General features: G+C 47.7%; 1 protein-coding gene across 2 annotated transcripts in view; it reads left to right on the forward strand.

Moving 5' to 3' along the window:
* Positions 1-17,195, forward strand: part of MICALL1 (MICAL like 1) — a 31,983-nt gene that overhangs the window by 10,929 nt on the left and 3,859 nt on the right. The window contains exons 4-14 of one of the 2 annotated variants that reach the window (XM_081878526.1): positions 1,887-1,987; positions 3,835-3,971; positions 5,538-6,085; positions 7,419-7,482; positions 8,640-9,043; positions 9,662-10,149; positions 11,435-11,569; positions 12,373-12,502; positions 13,813-13,906; positions 14,634-14,707; positions 16,987-17,101. In XM_081878526.1, the coding sequence (XP_081734652.1) occupies positions 1,887-1,987; positions 3,835-3,971; positions 5,538-6,085; positions 7,419-7,482; positions 8,640-9,043; positions 9,662-10,149; positions 11,435-11,569; positions 12,373-12,502; positions 13,813-13,906; positions 14,634-14,707; positions 16,987-17,101 (2,290 nt within the window). The remainder of the gene's footprint in view (positions 1-1,886; positions 1,988-3,834; positions 3,972-5,537; positions 6,086-7,418; positions 7,483-8,639; positions 9,044-9,661; positions 10,150-11,434; positions 11,570-12,372; positions 12,503-13,812; positions 13,907-14,633; positions 14,708-16,986; positions 17,102-17,195) is intronic. The other variant, XM_081878527.1, reaches the window with a different exon arrangement.

Consider the following 17,195-nt stretch of genomic DNA (forward strand, 5'->3'; position numbering starts at 1 on the left):
ATCATCCCTTGTCTGTGGCCATACTGGGGCTGATGGGAGTTGTAGTTCAGCTGCTGAGTCTTGCCTTTCGTGAGTGGGTTAGTAGATTCCAAAGTACCATACTGGGAGCAATACACCATCACCCTTCCTGAGACTGGCGTGGGGCAGGGCACAAACACTTGCCTGCTCCTAATTGGCCAAATTTTGCAGATCCCCAGAATTGCTTATGGGTTTAATGATGCTGCTTAATGTTTCTGGGCTCTGTGCTGAAAGTTGAGCTTAAGGGCTCATCGCAGCTTTGAAGTATAAAGGAATGGGGTGAGTAGTTTGCCCAAAACAACCGGAAAGATTAGAAACTAATGTAGGCTGTGTGCTGCCACCTCTGTCTAGGTGTTTTCAACTATGAGACAGTGAGAAAATCCAGGTAGGCCAATTCCACCTTGTCAAATGCAGTGATTCTCTACAACCTCTGGCCCTGAAAGCATGAAGGCTAAAAGGGGGTGGGGGTGGATATGCAAATCCATCTCAAGTGTCCCTGCATTTACCAGCTCTGCTTCAGACCCATGTTGAGAGGGAAAGTCTGGAGATTCTAAATGCATTCACCCAACAGGCCTAGAATCCTCCCCATGAGCCTCTCCATGCCTTAGCTGGTTCTCGATCGCAAGGAGCCTAAGCACGCTCACCCAAACACATTAAGACTCCCTTTTCTGACTTTCCCTCTGGTTTGTGTTCAGAGATGTGCTTGGGTACATGTACTTGTCCCCTGCCCACTTTTAGCCCACATGCTTTCAGGTGAGCACCTGAAGAGGGCTTCTATCTTTTACTTACTCAGCAGCCACCATCATGGATTGGTTCTCATCTACAGATAGGTAGCCGTGTTGGTCTGCCATGGTCAAAACAAAATAAAAAAATTCCTTCCAGTAGCACCTTAAAGACCAACTGAGTTAGTTCTAGGTATGAGCTTTCGTGTGCATGCACACTTCTTCAGATACACTGAAACAGAAGTCACCGGACCTTTCTATATAGTGAGAAGGTGGGGAGGGGTATTACTCAGAAGGGTGGTGGGAATGGGTGATTGGCAGATAGCTGCGATGAGCCTGTTGACGACTCTTAACGACTGCAATAGGTCTAACAGGAAAAAGCAAGGGGTGAGAAGGTGAAAAATGGCTTTGTCATGTATAATGAGATAAGAATCCAATGTCTTTGTTCAAACCAGGTCTCTCCATAGTTTTAAGTTTGGTGATAAGTTGCAATTCAGCAGCTTCTCTTTCCAGTCTATTTCTGAAATTCCTTTGTAATAGAACAGCTACTTTGAGATCTTGTATAGAATGTCCTGGGAGATTGAAGTGTTCTCCTACTGGTTTTTCTGTCTTGTGGTTCCTGATGTCGGATTTATGTCCGTTTATTCTTTGGCGTAAGGTCTGGCCTGTTTGTCCAATATAGAGAGCTGAAGGACACTGTTGGCATTTTATGGCATACACAATGTTAGACGATGAGCAATTAAATAGTCCCGAGATGGTATGTGTGATGTTGTTGGGGCCAGTAATGGTGTTGTCCGGGTGTATGTGGCAGCAAAGTTGGCATCTGGGTTTATTGCAGGCTCTGGTGCCAGTGTCCGTGTTAGGTCTGGTTGTAGTATTATTGTGGGTTAGGAGTTGTTTAAGACTGGGTGGCTGCCTGTAGGCAATGAAAGGTCTTCCTCCCAGAGCTTGAGAAAGAGAACTGTCATTGTCCAGGAGAGGTTGTAGATCTCTGATGATGCGTTGTACTGTTTTAACTTGGGAGCTGTATGTGATGACTAGAGGTGTTCTGTTATTTTCTTTTTTGGGTTATTTTTTGGGTTATTTTTTGGGTTATTATTTTGGGTTATTTTTTGGGTTATTTTCTTTTCTCATCTGTCTTTGCAGCCAGAGTCCTCCCGCCTATGAAGCACCCTGCAGTTGCCTCCTCACCTACTCTGCCAGCACACAAACCTGTGCCTGCCTCCGAGACCACATCAGCCCCCAAGGTACTGAGCCTGCTCCTCTGATCGGTCAGATGTCTCTAACCTGCTTCAGGTTCCAGTTTCTGAATCGAATCTTTCCAAAAGTGAGCGATTCAAAAAGTATGACTGATCATTCTGTCCTCTTCAGCTTTGAAGAATTTATGGGTCTCCTTTTGTGGTTACTGTGGCAGGATTTATATTGTTTATGCACTTGGCACAGAGATATGTATATTTCAGGAAGGCAGTGTATATGCAGTGTATAGAGCAGGTGTTACTCACAAAGTTGGATGCAGCTGTTGTGCCACCAATAACAGCCCACAAAGGCAGGGGTGGCCCTTTAGGTATTGTTAGTCTTCCAACTCCCATCAGCCCCAGCAGCATGGCCAATGGTCAGGGATCGTGGGAGTTGTAGTCCAATCATATCTATAGGGTTAGAGGTTCTCTTGTAAGGGTTTGCTAAACCTTATGTTTATGCTACCTGCCAGGGATTGCAAAAAAGGGGTGTTTGAGCACCATGCATGCCACAATACTTGGGTTGTAAATTGTGCAGGTCTGGTGTAGAGAGTTGCTGTTATTCCTGATATCCGAGGGCCTTTTATTTATTTTTTACATAATTGAGTATTTTGAAATAACTATCCCTTAGCTCACATCAGTGGTTGCTGTGTTTACAGGATATCAGCCCTACATATCTTGTTTCACCTTGGGATAAAAACAATTCTATTGTAAACAACCTTTTTTCCTGTGACAGGGGTCAACATTTTTGCCCAGGGCAAATAGCAAACCTGTTAAACCTTGTCATACACATTTCAAACTAGGATTTAGTTGCACATAGAGACTGTGAAACAGAGCTTGCCTCTGGACAGGGTTGCTGTATGATAAACACCTGTCTTTCTCCAGTCAGAAATAATGCATGAAGACAAAGTACTGGCTTCTTCCATGACTTCTCAGTATAACACTTTCTACTGCCAACAGTTCCACATGATCATGTCAAACAATAACACAGAAGCCTGCAATCATCCGGGGAATGGAAACATGCATGCGAAGAAGGAGGTGACAGTGAATTGGAGATCCTGCAAAGTTGTGCAGCACATTTGCTCAGGCTTAACAATACATTCAAAATCCAAAAGAGAGCATAGCATGCCTCTCTGCTGAAACTCAGAAACTTTCATCTTTACAAGTGAAAATGTAGACAGATCTTTTAGCATAACTTAATCAGAAGGTTTGGGGGGGGGGTTGCTACTACCAGAGTCCATAGAAAATTGCTTTGGTGTGTGTGTGGATGTGGCATGTACCCCTCTGGTTGGCCACTCCTGATTACAGAAAACAAACCAGTTATCTGCAAATTGAGAGTAAGCCAAATAATGCAAACCAATCGGAGGTAACAACTGGATTTCTGAAGAAGAAGGAAAGTCAAGATACGGCTTCTATTCTGAAAAGAATAGTGTAACCTGGATGCTATATATGTGCCTCTTTCAAGGGTCTTGAGAGATTTAGTAGTTCCCATGAGCTGTTGAGAATTTTACATTATTGAACTGGTATTGGAAGATTCCCCTCTTCCTCCTTGGCAGTCATCATAGGAAAGAGCATCATGCTCCATTCATTCCAGGACTGGCTGAGAGCCAGAGCATCTTGCTGAGATCTGGGCTGCGGATGTTGGATAAGTCGCTTCTTAATACTTTGAACTGGGTGGGGCAGGAATTTGCAGCACAGTGGAGCCCTAAGTTGGTAAGCAACCCTAGTACCTGAATAGATCTTTCTTCAGGTTTGAGGCTCTGCTGTGCTAGACAAGAGTCGTCTTGAGGCCAGTCCCAAGAAAGTCTGAATCTCTTTGTTTGTGGAGGCATTCTTACCCCGCCTTTCTGTTGCCACAGGATGAGGATGCTGCAGGCCTGGCAGAGCAGTCCCAGCGAACCACCCTGAGCAGCACTTGCGCAGCTTGCCAACAACACGTCCACTTGGTCCAACGCTACCTGGCTGATGGCAAGCTGTACCACCGCCAGTGCTTCAGGTAAGCTCTTCCTCCTCACTGAAGACCAAGTGGAGCCACCTGCTCTCCTGTAGCCTTATCCTTCTTTGCCAGGCATGGCCTTCTAATTATGCTAAGCCCACAGAGATCATCTCTGTTCTCTGAGTTGTGAGAACATACTGCCTGCATATTTTTGCCAGCTACCATGAGGTCAGTAACTTCCTTACGAAAAGAAAGAAATAAGCAGCAACCTAAAGCTTCTGTACTTGAGTGGGTCCCATAATTGCTACTGTTCTGAGAATCAGGCAGAAGGGGCTTTCCTTGGCTGATGGTTGTCCTCTATTTGTCTATATAGGATATTGTCCTCCTATATCTATATCTATCTATCTATCTATCTATCTATCTATCTATCTATCTATCTATTTATCTATCTAATTGTCCAGCAGCACCTTAGAGACCAACTAAGTTTGTTCTTGGTATAAGCTTTTGTGTGGATGTACACTTCTTCAGATACGTCCTCCTTTAATTAGTATTTAACTTAAAAGCTTTCTTTTTAAGGCTGCATTTCAGTACAATAGGAGGACTTCTGTTTCATGTCCTTCTCCCCACGCACCCCCAGAATCTGCTCCTGAGGGTCCCCCCAAACCTCCAGAGCTGATTTTGATGGTACGAAGGGGTGCTGGAGAGGACATTGCACACACAAAAGTCTGTTGTAGTATCGGAGCTGCCACATTTGATACAGCTCAAGGTCCTCTCTTAAGAGATGAATCCAAAAATATGACATCAGGTAAAACACAGATTGCAACAGCAGCCAGTGAATAGTAGCTACAAAGTAGTCAGACTTTTAAACAATGTACAGCCCAGCATAAAAATAGCCAGAATCTCCAGATAAACTGAAGATTAAAACCCAGTCCTCTAAAACCCAGCAGCCTAAAAAGAAAAAAGAAAGCTGAAACAGATGGGGCTTCAAGGCTTTTTCACATCACTACTGTAGGTTAAATGATGAGGTCATATCATTTTTTTCAAAAATATGGGCAAGTGTGGGAATATAGAACTCTACTGTGATGTTCTGCAACTAAATCCATGAGGCTCATAAGTCTCGCTCTCATTCCCAGGTGTGACCTGCTTTCCGTGTTACCGGCGTACGACTGTAGTGTAGAAAAAGTGAGGGGCATGTCTGTTTCTCAGGAAAGAGGCATATTTTCCAAACCAGCTTTGATTGTTTTACTTAGTACTGTATGTCTTTTCTCTGAGGAATAAAATGTACTTGATTAACTTTATGGTGTCATATTTGCCCACACAAAAAGGGAAGACAGATCCAGCGCAAAACTGCTTTTGAGTTTAAGTTGTGTGAGAGAGACAGCACCAGTCTCTGCTCCGAAAACCTTATAGCCTGAGCTAGAAGTGCAAATCATTTGTAATTTCTTTGTGGACAAATGGGGAATCAAGAAACATAGAAGCTAAGTGACTTAGCCTAGAGTGTCATAGGGCATCTTCAGTGAAGCTATAAACGGAAGTTTGTTCTTCTAAGGGTGCCTGTGATCACAACTCTGCAATTCTTGCCTATCTCCAGTGTTTGGTGACAGGCTTTGCTTGTGTCTCTGGCAGGTGTAAGGAATGCTCCAGCACTCTCCTCCCTGGTTCTTACAAGCCTGGACCTGAACTGGGCACATTTGTGTGCACCCAGCATCGTGGCAAGTTGGGTCTGAGCGGGAGGATGGAGCGCAGGCCAAGCCCAGATCTTCAGCACGCGGGGGAAAGCGGAGAGGCTGGGATAGTGAGCACTGGTGCAGAGGAAGAGAATGGAATACTGGAGGAACACCCATCCACAGTGGAAGAGATAGGCAAAACGGGGGAGAGGGTAGCTGATGGAGTGGAGAGTGAGATGCCTCTTGCGCAGCCAAAGAACGAAACACTCGCCCCTGCTCCTGGATCTGAAACCTGCTCCCAAACACCCCCCAAACCTCCTGTGCCAGCAAAGCCACCTCTGCTCATGCAACACGGGCAGCTCAAGGAGGCTCGGCCCACGCCTGCCCCCAGGAAGAGCACAGACACAGCAGCAGCCTTGTCACCGCCAAGCTCCCAGCCTGTTCCGAAGCCCAGAGCCAACGTGCAAAGCGAGGGATCCAGTGAGCCTGGCACTGGACTGGCCAATGGTAAGGAAATGCGTGCACAGAGGGAAGTAGTGAAGAACCCATCTGCAGCACCGTGGCAATAGCCAAACTGAAATGGGAGCCCTCATTTGCAGCTTGTGTGGATTGGAATCTTAGAATCACAGAAGGAACCTCAAAGGCCATCTAGTTTGACTCCTGAGGTAGGAAACCTGCTGCTACAACATCTCTGGTAGGTGGCCCACCCGTGATGTTGCAGGAGCAGATTCCCTGCTTTCTCTTTTTTGTAAACTGCACTGCAGCCATTCTTGTTAAGGGGCAGTATAGAATTCTCTGCATAAATAAATACAATTGGCAGGGAGTTGTATGAGAAAACCTTTGGAGGTACCTTTCAGTTGGAGCAGTGGGCAGCTTGGCGAAAGCCCTTTTGTCCTGTGAAACATACCCTTCTGATGGGACAGATAACCTGGATTCTGTGCCCACGAATTGACTGCGTTCGCTCCTTGTGTGATACTTCATTCTTCTTCCACAAGCACGATTATCTGGTAAGGACCAGTGGAGTGGATGGAAAGAAGGGCGTGGAGATTCAAGGCTGGGTGTGCCTTGGGCATAGATCAGAGAGCCGTAGCCAGGATGGAGGGAAAGGAGCTGTGTGGCTGTGCAGTCATGCTCCCAGAAGGCAAGAGAAGATTTATTTGGCCACTTTCCTAGTTTCTGAGGTTTCGCAAGATGCTGCACAGCTGCATGTTGGGAGCTTTCATCCCTTGCTATAAAAACAAGTTATCCCAGCATAATGGATTTGGACATCCTTGCTAGGAGATGAGACACATGGGTATGTTAAGAGCATCAGGAGAGCCCAGCTGGATCAGACCAAAGGCCCATCTAGTCCAGCATCCTGCTCTCACAGTTGCCAACCAGAGGCCTATGGGAAGCCTGCAAGCAAAACTAGACCTCAAGAGCAGTCTCCCCACTTGTGGTTCCCAGCAGCTGTTATTCAGCAGCAGATTGCCTCTGACAGTACAGGGGAAAAACATAGAGCTATTAGCCATTATGGCAATCTGCCATGACTTTGTCTAAGCCTCCATTAAAGGCACCTATTTTGCTGGCTATCCCTACGTCTTGTGGGAATGAATCCCATAGATTTAACTGTGTGCTATGTGAAGAAGTATTAACTGTCGTCCTGAATTTTCCAACAAATTCAGTAGTGCTTGAAAACTGTTGCGAGAAAGGGAGAAAAATCCTTTCTCTATCCACTTTCTCCAAACTGTGCATAATTGTATACACATCTATCATGTTCTCCCTTACTTGCCTCCCCCCCCCCCAAATACAAAAGCCCCTAATATTGCACCCTTTCTTGTGTTCTTCATTTCTGGATTAGGTAAGCCTCCTGAGCCCGGTCCTCCTGTTCCGAAGCCCAGAGGCAGACCCACGTCCTCCGAGCGGTATGTCCCTTTCGCTTGCAAATCACACACAGACAGCAAGATAAATGTCGACCTTCCCTCCAGTTTCCTTTTTCCCTATCCATGCAAATTGAGCTGCAGGATGGGCATTCATTGGAGGTTTTAAGTGAGGGATGGGGGCTCATTCAGAACTTGTTATTCTGAAGTAGTGACACCCCCCCCCAATCTATTGAAGAGAGAATCCTGGGTCCTTGCAGAGCAATACAGACCGCAACACCCCCCCTTCAGTCTGTGTATCTCTTGTCAAAATGCAAGTTAACAAACAACTGTGTAGACCACACTTCTCCAACCTGGTGCTCTCCAGATGTTGTTGGCCTGCAACTCCCACCATCCCTGAACACTTCCTGTGTGGTCTGGGGCTGATGGGAGGTGGAGTTAAAAATCATATTGAGGGCACCCAGTTGGGGAAGGCTGACTAGATAGTAAATCATACATGCAGGTGAACCCTGTGTAGGAAGAACAGCATGTCTTGATTTCCAAGGGGTAGCTATGTTAGTCTGTTGCAAAAAGTCTTGTGGCCCCTTTAAGGACTAGCAAAGCTAAGAAACCGGGTAGTTTTTAAGGTGTCACAAGACTCTTCATCATGCTTTAAGCAGCTCTTAGCAATTTCAACCACATAGAGGGGAAGATGGAAAGGCTCAGGGTCATGTCTGAGTCACTTGATGTCTCCCAGTCCAGCACAGATGGAAAGGGTTGTTCTCAGTGCATCAGACTATTCTTAGCTTGAGAATACAAAGCTGCTGCTCAGTATTCCTGCCTGAAAGATTGGAGAAAAAAATAACAGGGCTGTGTATATTCTAAACATAACAACAAAAGTCATGATTCAGTACCAAGAAAATCTGCTTTCTGCTTTTCAGCCTTCAAAATATACATGTGTCTATCTTTTTTCTTTTTTTTAAGCAAAGGGTTATGAAGTAAATTAAGATTCTGCGGGGGGGGGGGAGTGAATGTTGTGTTCAGCATCAGCTTGTGGTCTTGTGTGGCACGCTTGCAGAATATGTGCAGCCTTGGGCTTCAGAGACCGAGCGTCTTGCTTTCTCTCGAGCGACAGACAGGTGGGCCCCTCCCTGCTTGGAAGGAGCCTCTTTTCCATTTCGTACTCTTCCCCCTTCCTTACCCCATATATTTTCTCCTGCCAGAACTGGGGAATTCCCGCGGCCCAAAGACCCTCCCTGGATTGCATTGGTCCAGGGAGAGCCCAAGAAGAAGCCGGCCCCTCCGCCTCCCCCACCAGGTAGTTGCAAGGAGAGCCCCTCGAGGGTTTCGGAGGAGGATGAAGGTGGAGAAGGGAAAGTGCAAGGCAGGGAAGGCAGGCCCGCTCCGGAGGAGCCCAAGCCGTATAACCCCTTTGAGGATGATGAGGAGGAGCAGCAGGAGGAAGAAGAGGAGGGAGTCATCACACAACAGAGCACGCCAAAGCAAGATCAGAGTGAGGGCGAGCCCGCCTCCAAGGTGGCTCATCCCTGGTACGGCATCACCCCCACCAGCAGCCCCAAGACCAAGAAGCGGCCAGCTCCAAGGGCCCCCAACGCATCCCCTCTTGGTGAGTCTCCACCCTGCCTTCCGACAGGAAGGAAAAGAATGAGCTCTCTCTCTCATGGCTTGCGCCGACATGGCTTGGATGTTTGAGCCCTGGACCTGCTATGCTTGCTGTGGCTGGGGTGCCCTCAGGGCTTTGTTGAACTCTAGCTCCCATCATCCCTGACCACTAGCCATGCTGGCTGAGGCTGATGGGAGTTGGAGTCCAGCAATGTTGAAGGGGAGAGATGCACAGGTTCCGCATCTTTTGAATGGGCCTGTCTGGAAAAAAGGTGTTCTGTCATGCTATAACTTTTTTTCTTCCCAAGTGCTGCTTTCACTCCTCGGTGCTTTGTGGTGGGTGGGGCCAAATTGGCTGGGGCAGCAAAGGTAAATTTTGCCGTTGGACCAGTAGGCTAGGTTTTGCGCACACACATCGTTCTCTGTCCTCCAAATGGACAATCAAGAGGCAATATTGGAGTTCAAGGACACATTCCATGCAGGCAAATTGGGGGCCAAAGCAAGGCCAGTGGGAGGTGTAGCATGGGAAGGGTTCAGAGGGCTGGGCAGAGAGGCCTAAAGGGCCATGCTTGGGCCTGAGTTCCCCCACTTTCGTCTCACCTGTACTTTCCCCTTGTTGCAGCTCACCACCCCATCTCCCGACTCTCCCGCTCGGAGCCATCTTCCTCCACCCCCTCGCCCGCCCTGAGCCTGGAGAGCATCGCATCTGAGTGTTTGGCCAAGGGCGCAGACGACTTGGACGAGACCTCTGTGCCCAAGAGCTCCTCGGAGCCCGCAGTCCACGTCCCGGCCGCCACTTCCGTCGTCTCCTCCTCAGGCCCCCCGCTCCCCCGCCTCTCCTCCTCTGGGGAGGAGTGTTCCACGGCCCTGCCTGGCAGCTCGGCCAACTCCTCCTTTTCGTCCTCCAGTGATATGGCTGGTGATGGCAGCGAGGCACAAGGGGGACATTCACAGACTGCCCAAACCTCCTCATCTGGGAACTTGAAAACCTCCCCTGGGGGTGCCTCCCCCAAGCCTTCGGCCGGGGCCATTCCCACGCCTATCCTCTTGGCCTCGGAGCTGAGTGGTGCGGCTGACAGGAGCTCTCCATCACCCAAAGCACAGCCAAAGGTAAGTTGGATTCGCTTTCCTAGGTTCTGGTCATGAGACCCATCCTTCGTCCCTGCAGGTTTTTGAAAAGCAATGACCTTTTGCCTTGCTCTGTTACTTTGAATGGTCCCTGAAATGAACTGAGAAGTTTTCGTGTGTGCATGTTCATGTTTGTGTGTGTAACAAAGCATCTGGCCCGGAAGTCCCAGCCAGAGTTAGGGCTTCACTGTCTTCGTACAGTGGTACCTTGGTTTGCAACCGCTTTGGATTACAACCGTTTTGGATTACAACCACGTCAAACCCGGAAGTGTCTGTTTGCCTATTTTGGATTACAACCCTTTTTTGGATTACAACCAATTTTGGGGGGGAGGCCCCACTGGCGAAAGCGCACCTTGGGTTACAACCTGTTTTGGTTTACACCCGGACCTCCGGAACAGATTATAGTTGTAAACCAAGGCACCACTGTATTCCCAGAGACATGACAACTTCTTGGCCTGCTCTCCACTCTCGCCTCTAGCACCACCCACTGGTTATGTTATGTACTGCTTATTTTGCAGCCTTACAAATAATTAACCTGGTAGAAGCTGCTGTTATGAAGTATTGCACAGGGTTTCAGATCCTCTGTCAATGCTGCTTTAAAGATAGCATGCACAACAAAGGCTGCTCTCATGGGAAAAGTCTGTTAGGGCTGTGTTTAATGGAGCTTAGGGCCAGATCTGATTGCGGGGCTTCTGATTCCCCCACCCCTGCTTTATCTCTCCATCAGTTTTGGCTTTTTGCTCTATTCTCTCCCCCTTCCCATTAACATAGGCCTAAACTGATCACATGCAGAGGGCTTGAAATGAAGGCTGCCTGTGGCTCATGAGCTGCAGAGGAGGGGGCTGACACGAATCTCCCCAGCCACAGAGTGCTGCAGGGTTTCGTGTCAGCCCCCCTTTTACCCCGGGAAATGTTAAACCCACTGCTCCACCATGCAATTCCCTGTTCCACCAGGATCCCTTGAACTGCAGGGCAGTCTTACTGTGGCTGGCTTGTCCTCAGTTGCTGAGCATGGCTGTCAGGAGTGTCCCCAGCATTTGTGATTTCTCATGTGCACTGCCTCATTTCCCTTGCTCAGAATCGGGAGCCCCTGGCCTGTGTCTGTTGCAAAAGAGGCCTGGCTACTACCCCCCCCCGCCAGAGCTGAGTCCCTGCTCCAGAGATATGGTCCTCAAAAGTGCCAGGGTGGAGTGGTAGGTTCAGGATCCCATTGTGGTGCAGCCCAAGAGGTATATTTTGATATTGTGCTTGGTGTGTTTGTCCCCAGTCATCCTGCAAAGAGAATCCCTTCAACCGGAAGCCGTCACCTGTCACCTCCCCCTCCATTAAGAAAACTCCAAAGGGACCCAAGCCAGCGAGGCCTCCTGCTCCGGGACATGGCTTCCCGCTAATTAAACGGAAGGTAATGAGGATTGGGGGCTTCTGCCTTGTTTGCCATGCTACTTAGATTCCCACAAATCGCTCACAAAAGGAGTATTTAAATTAACTGAGCTAACTCAGTCGTGTTTGTTAACTTCAGTGGGTTCTACTCTGAGTAAAACTTAATTGAATACCACCCCTGTGAAGAGGGATTGCATACTTTCTAGCGGGCCGATTGAGAGCTAAGGGCTGGTGTGAGGCATTTGTATGCAGTGGTTGTGGCTTCCTCTGAAAGCTACACTGTAACAAAAGCTGCTGGGGCAGATTCTAAATGCTGAGCCTGAAACCTGGCTTTAAAGGTGCTGAAGGCAAGCCTCGCTTGCAGAGGAACAGTTATCTGGGGTCAGGTGTGGGGCAGGTGCTGGAGCAAGGCTTGGGGAAATGACAGCACAGGCCAAAGTGGGGCCAGGACATGTTTAGTTAGGCCTGCAGGCTGGAGGTTCCCCACCAGTGCCTTATGTTTACTCTGTGGACTCCAGAATTTGTCTCCTTAAGAATGTCGGCCAAAACAAGTTTCTGTCCCTCATGATTGTGTAGGAAACCATCTAAAACATTCAGTAGTGATAATTTTAGGTAAGGAGGCTAGGAGGGATTTTGGGTGGGACACCCCTGCCAGGTTCTGCCCTACATCTTGCCCTAATTCACAGATACATATTTTTAAAAATGTATTCCCCATGACTCTTATCTCCCTACTCCCACCCTGGAGTCAGTAGTTATCTTCTAGAAAGCCACGCCTGCCTTGTTAGAGACAGGAAGCATGATCCTTGGTTCCTTGCCTTTTTACAGGTTCAGTCAGACCAGTATGTTCCAGTGGAGGACATCTATGGTGAGATGGACAGCATTGAGCAACAGCTGGATGAGCTGGAGCATCGAGGGGTTGAGCTGGAAAGGAAGCTTCGCAGCATGGAAAATAATGGTAGGGTGGTGGATCGCTGCCTGTGAGGCTGCGCAGGGCGAGGCAGAAGGCAGGAAGAGTTGCAGGATATATGAGCATCATCTTTGGCCATGCTTGCTGGGGCTGCTGGGAGTTGTAGTTCAGCAACATCTGGAAGGCCAAAGGTTTCCCCGCACCTGATATAAAGCAGCCAAGTTTGCTTTTCCATGGCTTGGACACCACCTGCCCATCTTTGCTTATCCCACTGTGTATATTCATGGGGTGAATGTTAAAAAATATTCTATGTATCTGAATTATCCATGTTTGTTAAAATATATACCATGTAATACTTGGTTAGGGAACTTTCAGGCAGAAGGGTTTCTGTGTTCAGAGGAAAGGCAAGGAGGGAAGAGGTTAAGCGTTGACAACTTGGAAAAGATGGGTCAGGTTTAAAAACAAAAGCCAACCCTCCAGGATGTTTGGTATTTGTGTCCGGAGATGGAGGTGATTGAGGAAATGCCTCTGTGCGTGTCCTGGTTGTGCTTCTGCTTCAAAAATAGCATTTCTAGGTTTCAGGTGCCCTGAAGCTAATGTGGACTCACAGTAAGAGCTGCTGTAGCTGCCTCATCCCTTTGCCTCTGTGGTGGGCAGATCTCAGGGAAGGTCTCAGTGGTAGAGCACATGCTGTGTGTGGCAGAGATCTGGGTTCAGTCCCTGGCATTTCTACGTAGGGCTGAGAAAGTCCCCTGGTCTGAAACCCTGGAGAGCCACTGCCAAGGTAGATGAACCAATGGTCTAATTCAGTATCAGTGTCAGGCTCTGAAGAGTGTGTGGCAGAAGCAAGGGGACAGGGGAGTGACCCTGGAGAGGGACCAGTGATTTATGGGATGCCATGCCACCCACAAGGCAGGAGCCAGGGCAATTCAAGGCAGAAGAAGAGACGGTTCAGGCGAGGGACAGGTCAGTAGATTCCCCACCTTCCTCGATCCCCCCGGCCTGTTGCCCGGGAGCAGGAGGGGCTTGAAAGGGGAAGAGCAGTGACGACTTCTGTGCAGGTCGTCTCAGATTGAGGGCACGCCACCCGTCAGATAAGCCTGAGGATGGGAGGGGGCCCCACTGTTGCTGCAACTTCTCCGTAGGGCCCAGACCTATGGACAGCTGCGTAGAGGCTAGAAGTGTGTGAGTATGTGTATCCAGAGCACGATGGAAGCTGCTGTAAGTGTTTCTCTAGCGAACAAAGAGTTAACTGTCAGACATGCATCTTTCTTATCTGAGATAGTCCAGGACAATAAGGTAGCTTCATACCCATGTGGCCTTCTCAGCTCTTTTCCTTCCTCCGTCCCTTTGACCAGCAGATATTCCTGAAGATGGCTTGCTGGTCGACTGGTTCAAGCTCATCCATGAGAAGCACATGCTGGTGCGCCGGGAGTCTGAACTCATCTATATGTAAGTACACATGGTTGATGAATGGCCACACACTTTCTAGGGGGCAAGTGCCGCTCTTTGCAGGCTCAATCCCAAGCGCCAAAGGTCACCCCAAACAGGTAGATCAGAGGTTCAGGGGGCGCCATATGTTGTTGGGCTCCATCTCCCATTGTCTCCAGCCAGCATGGCCAGTGGTCAGCAATGATGGGAACTGTCATCCAGCAGCATCTTGAGAGGCTCAGATTCCCCATCCAGGAGCGGATCTTCCAACCTTCTGAAAGAATCTGAGTCGGCATAGGGAATGCCATAATGGCAAGGAGTATTACAGATGCCACATAATATTAGTTCTGCATTTGTAATAAGTAGATCTTGCAGGGAGGCACCACCAAAACTCTGGAACTCCCTGCCTATTGACACCAGGCAGGCGCCTTTACTGTACTCTTTTCAGCACCTGCCAGAAACTTTACCCAAACATGTAAAAACTGGCAGGCATTTTAACCTGCCATTTTAGCCTAGCTGATTTTATTTATATATATTTTATTTTTTTAAAAAAACTTTAACCTTTATAAATAATTCTAATGTATATTTTATGCCTTTTGTAAACCATTTCGAAGTTTTACTTCCAGTTAAGCGGTGTATGCAAATTTTGTTAAAAATAAAAAACAAATTTGCCTTGCTGAAGATTCCCATCTCACTGCTCTCACATCTTGGTCCTGGCATGTAACTCTCCTCTTTTCCTTCCTTTTAGTTTTAAGCAGCAGAACTTGGAGCAGCGTCAGGCTGATGTGGAGTATGAGCTGCGATGCCTCCTCAACAAACCTGGTACGTCTCTCAGAGTGTGATACGAGTTTTTTAAAAAGCAATATTTGCCGTAGCATTTGAGAATGACTTGAAAATGATTTTGGATGCATTTGAAAGGAACAGTGTTACAGGACCTACGTGAGGAGACCATGCCAGGCAATGTGAGCTGTTTCTTGTTCCCCTGGTGTGCTCAGGCTTTGCTGGGATCGACAGTGCTCCAGGCTGCTCACGTTGAACATTAGCCTAAGTATGTTTCTTCATAAGGTGCTTACAGTTCCTTCAGTATCCTTAAAATTGTGTATGCCCGTTTGTTTGTTTGTTTGTTTGTTTGTTTACCCTACTCTTCAGCCAAAAAAAGATTGAATAGCAATCAATAAATCATTCATCCAATTTATATCCTACCTTTCCTGCCGAAAAAGTCTAGGACTGCAGAAACAGCCATGATAAATCACAACTAAAAACAGTCAAAAACAGTTACAAGCATGTTAAACGCATTCTAAAAACCAGCTAAAGACATTATTTCAGTCGGTGACCTCAGGGTTGCCAAGAGCAGTGTCTTTCAGCCATCAAATGCCTGGAGAAACAGGAATGTTTTTAGAGTTCTCCTGAAAGTCAGTAATGAAGGAGACAGACACACCTCACTAGGGAGAGCATTCCACAAACACCCCTGTCCCTAGGTTTAAAATTTGAAAGACACAACACAAAGGGAAAAAGGATTGGGCAGGAGGAGGAAGTAAACGAAACTCAGAAACTAGTTCTTAGATATGGAGTTCTTTTGACTAGTTGGAAGAGAAACTGCTCAAGGAGAGAAATAGCCAAAAGTTTCTGATTTTTCATCAGAGTCAGTAAAGTGGTCCTGCTTCCTTTCCCTTGGCTCTGCTGCAGTATGACACAATGGCAAGATGGCATTTGAGGGAGAAGGAAAGCCTGCTGGAGACGGCTTTTCAGTGGAGCTGATGGAGCGGTCCTTTCTCCCGTATGCTTCAGGCTGATGGAATGGCAGGCTAGGAAACTGCCTAATACCTGGGGCCTAGGAACTGTTCTTCCACTATGGCCTGAGTGTTGCTCGTTTAGACAACTGATATTACTGTGTCAGCTAAGAGGAGAACTCCCTAGTTTGAACCTTTCCTCTGCCATGGGCGCATTAGGTGGCATTTGGCAAGCCATAGATTCCCAGATTCATAGATTCAATCTCATCTGCAGTATGAACAGAATAATAGCAGCCTACCTTACAGGGCTATTCTAAGGCTTGCTGAGATTGAAGGATTTCAGAGTTTCGACATGTAGGCGGAATACTACCCAGAGCAGAATATTATCTCAGCGCACGTTTACTGCCAGCAGAGAGCACTGTTCAATAAAACGAGAGGTTCTTTCCCTACTGCCAGCCTTCAGTCGATGGCATTTCCTGCCCTAGTTAGTTCATGAAAGTCCAACAAGAGGGAAGCTCTCGAAACAGGCTCAAGACACGGATGATCTGTAGAGAGGTATGGGGAAGAACATAGTGAGCAAAACCCAGTGTTTCTTGAGCCACAATTGACCCTTTGTGAGGAGAACTTGGAAGATGTTCAGCCTCACAGGCAAGAAAGGAACATGGAGCAGTCTTGTTCTGAGTCACTGCCTTACACATTGCTTTGCCCAGTCTAGTTCTGTGTACTCTGAAGGGCAGTGGCTCTCTGGGGACACAGACAGAGGTTTTCCTTAACTCTACTACCTGAGACCCCTTTGACTCAGGAGTAGCTAACCTGGGTCCCTCCAGAGGTTGCTGAGCTACAACTCCTCTCTGTCCTAGCCAACACCCCGTCATGGACAGTGTGGGTTGTAGTCCAGCAACTTCTGAAGGACACAGATTTTCTCATCCATTTTATCTGGAACTGACACACTCTGTCCCACACAATCCCACAGGTTGTGCCCCTTCATAAGGGCCAGCTTTTATCCTTTGGGTGGCACATTCTAGGCTAAAAAGCCAGAACTTTGCTCAGACTTTAGCACTGTTCGTGTTAAAAGGAGGAGCACGATTACTTGTCATGTAATCCTTCGCAGAGCAGAAGTGCGACCGTCTAACCCTAGGAAGTTCCACCACATAACTCCTGCATTGCTCTTTGCTGCTATTCTGCGCTGATGTTTTGCTGTTGGGTGTTCTTGTGCTTTCATTTTATGATTTTAACGTAAACTGTACTTGTTTAATTGTCACCTTTTTTTGTAATCCGCTCCTGGACCGTTTCAAGGAAGGTGGGCTTATAAGTACAAACACCTAGTAAATAAATAACCGCCTACTCACCTCTCTCTTTCTTGGCGGATAGAGAAAGACTGGACAGATGAGGACCGTGTGAGGGAGAAGGTGCTGATGCAAGAACTGGTGACCATTATTGAGCAGCGGAACGCCATTGTCAATTGCTTGGATGAGGACCGGCAAAGGTAGCAGAAGGGGAAGTGGTTGGAAATGGCCTGCCTACTTCTAAATAGTAGGGCTGGGGTGACTATAAAGATGGCTGTAGTTGCATGGCCCCAA

Source organism: Podarcis erhardii (genome assembly GCF_964252035.2).
Source record: "Podarcis erhardii genome assembly, chromosome: 10".
Lineage (NCBI taxonomy): Eukaryota > Metazoa > Chordata > Lepidosauria > Squamata > Lacertidae > Podarcis > Podarcis erhardii.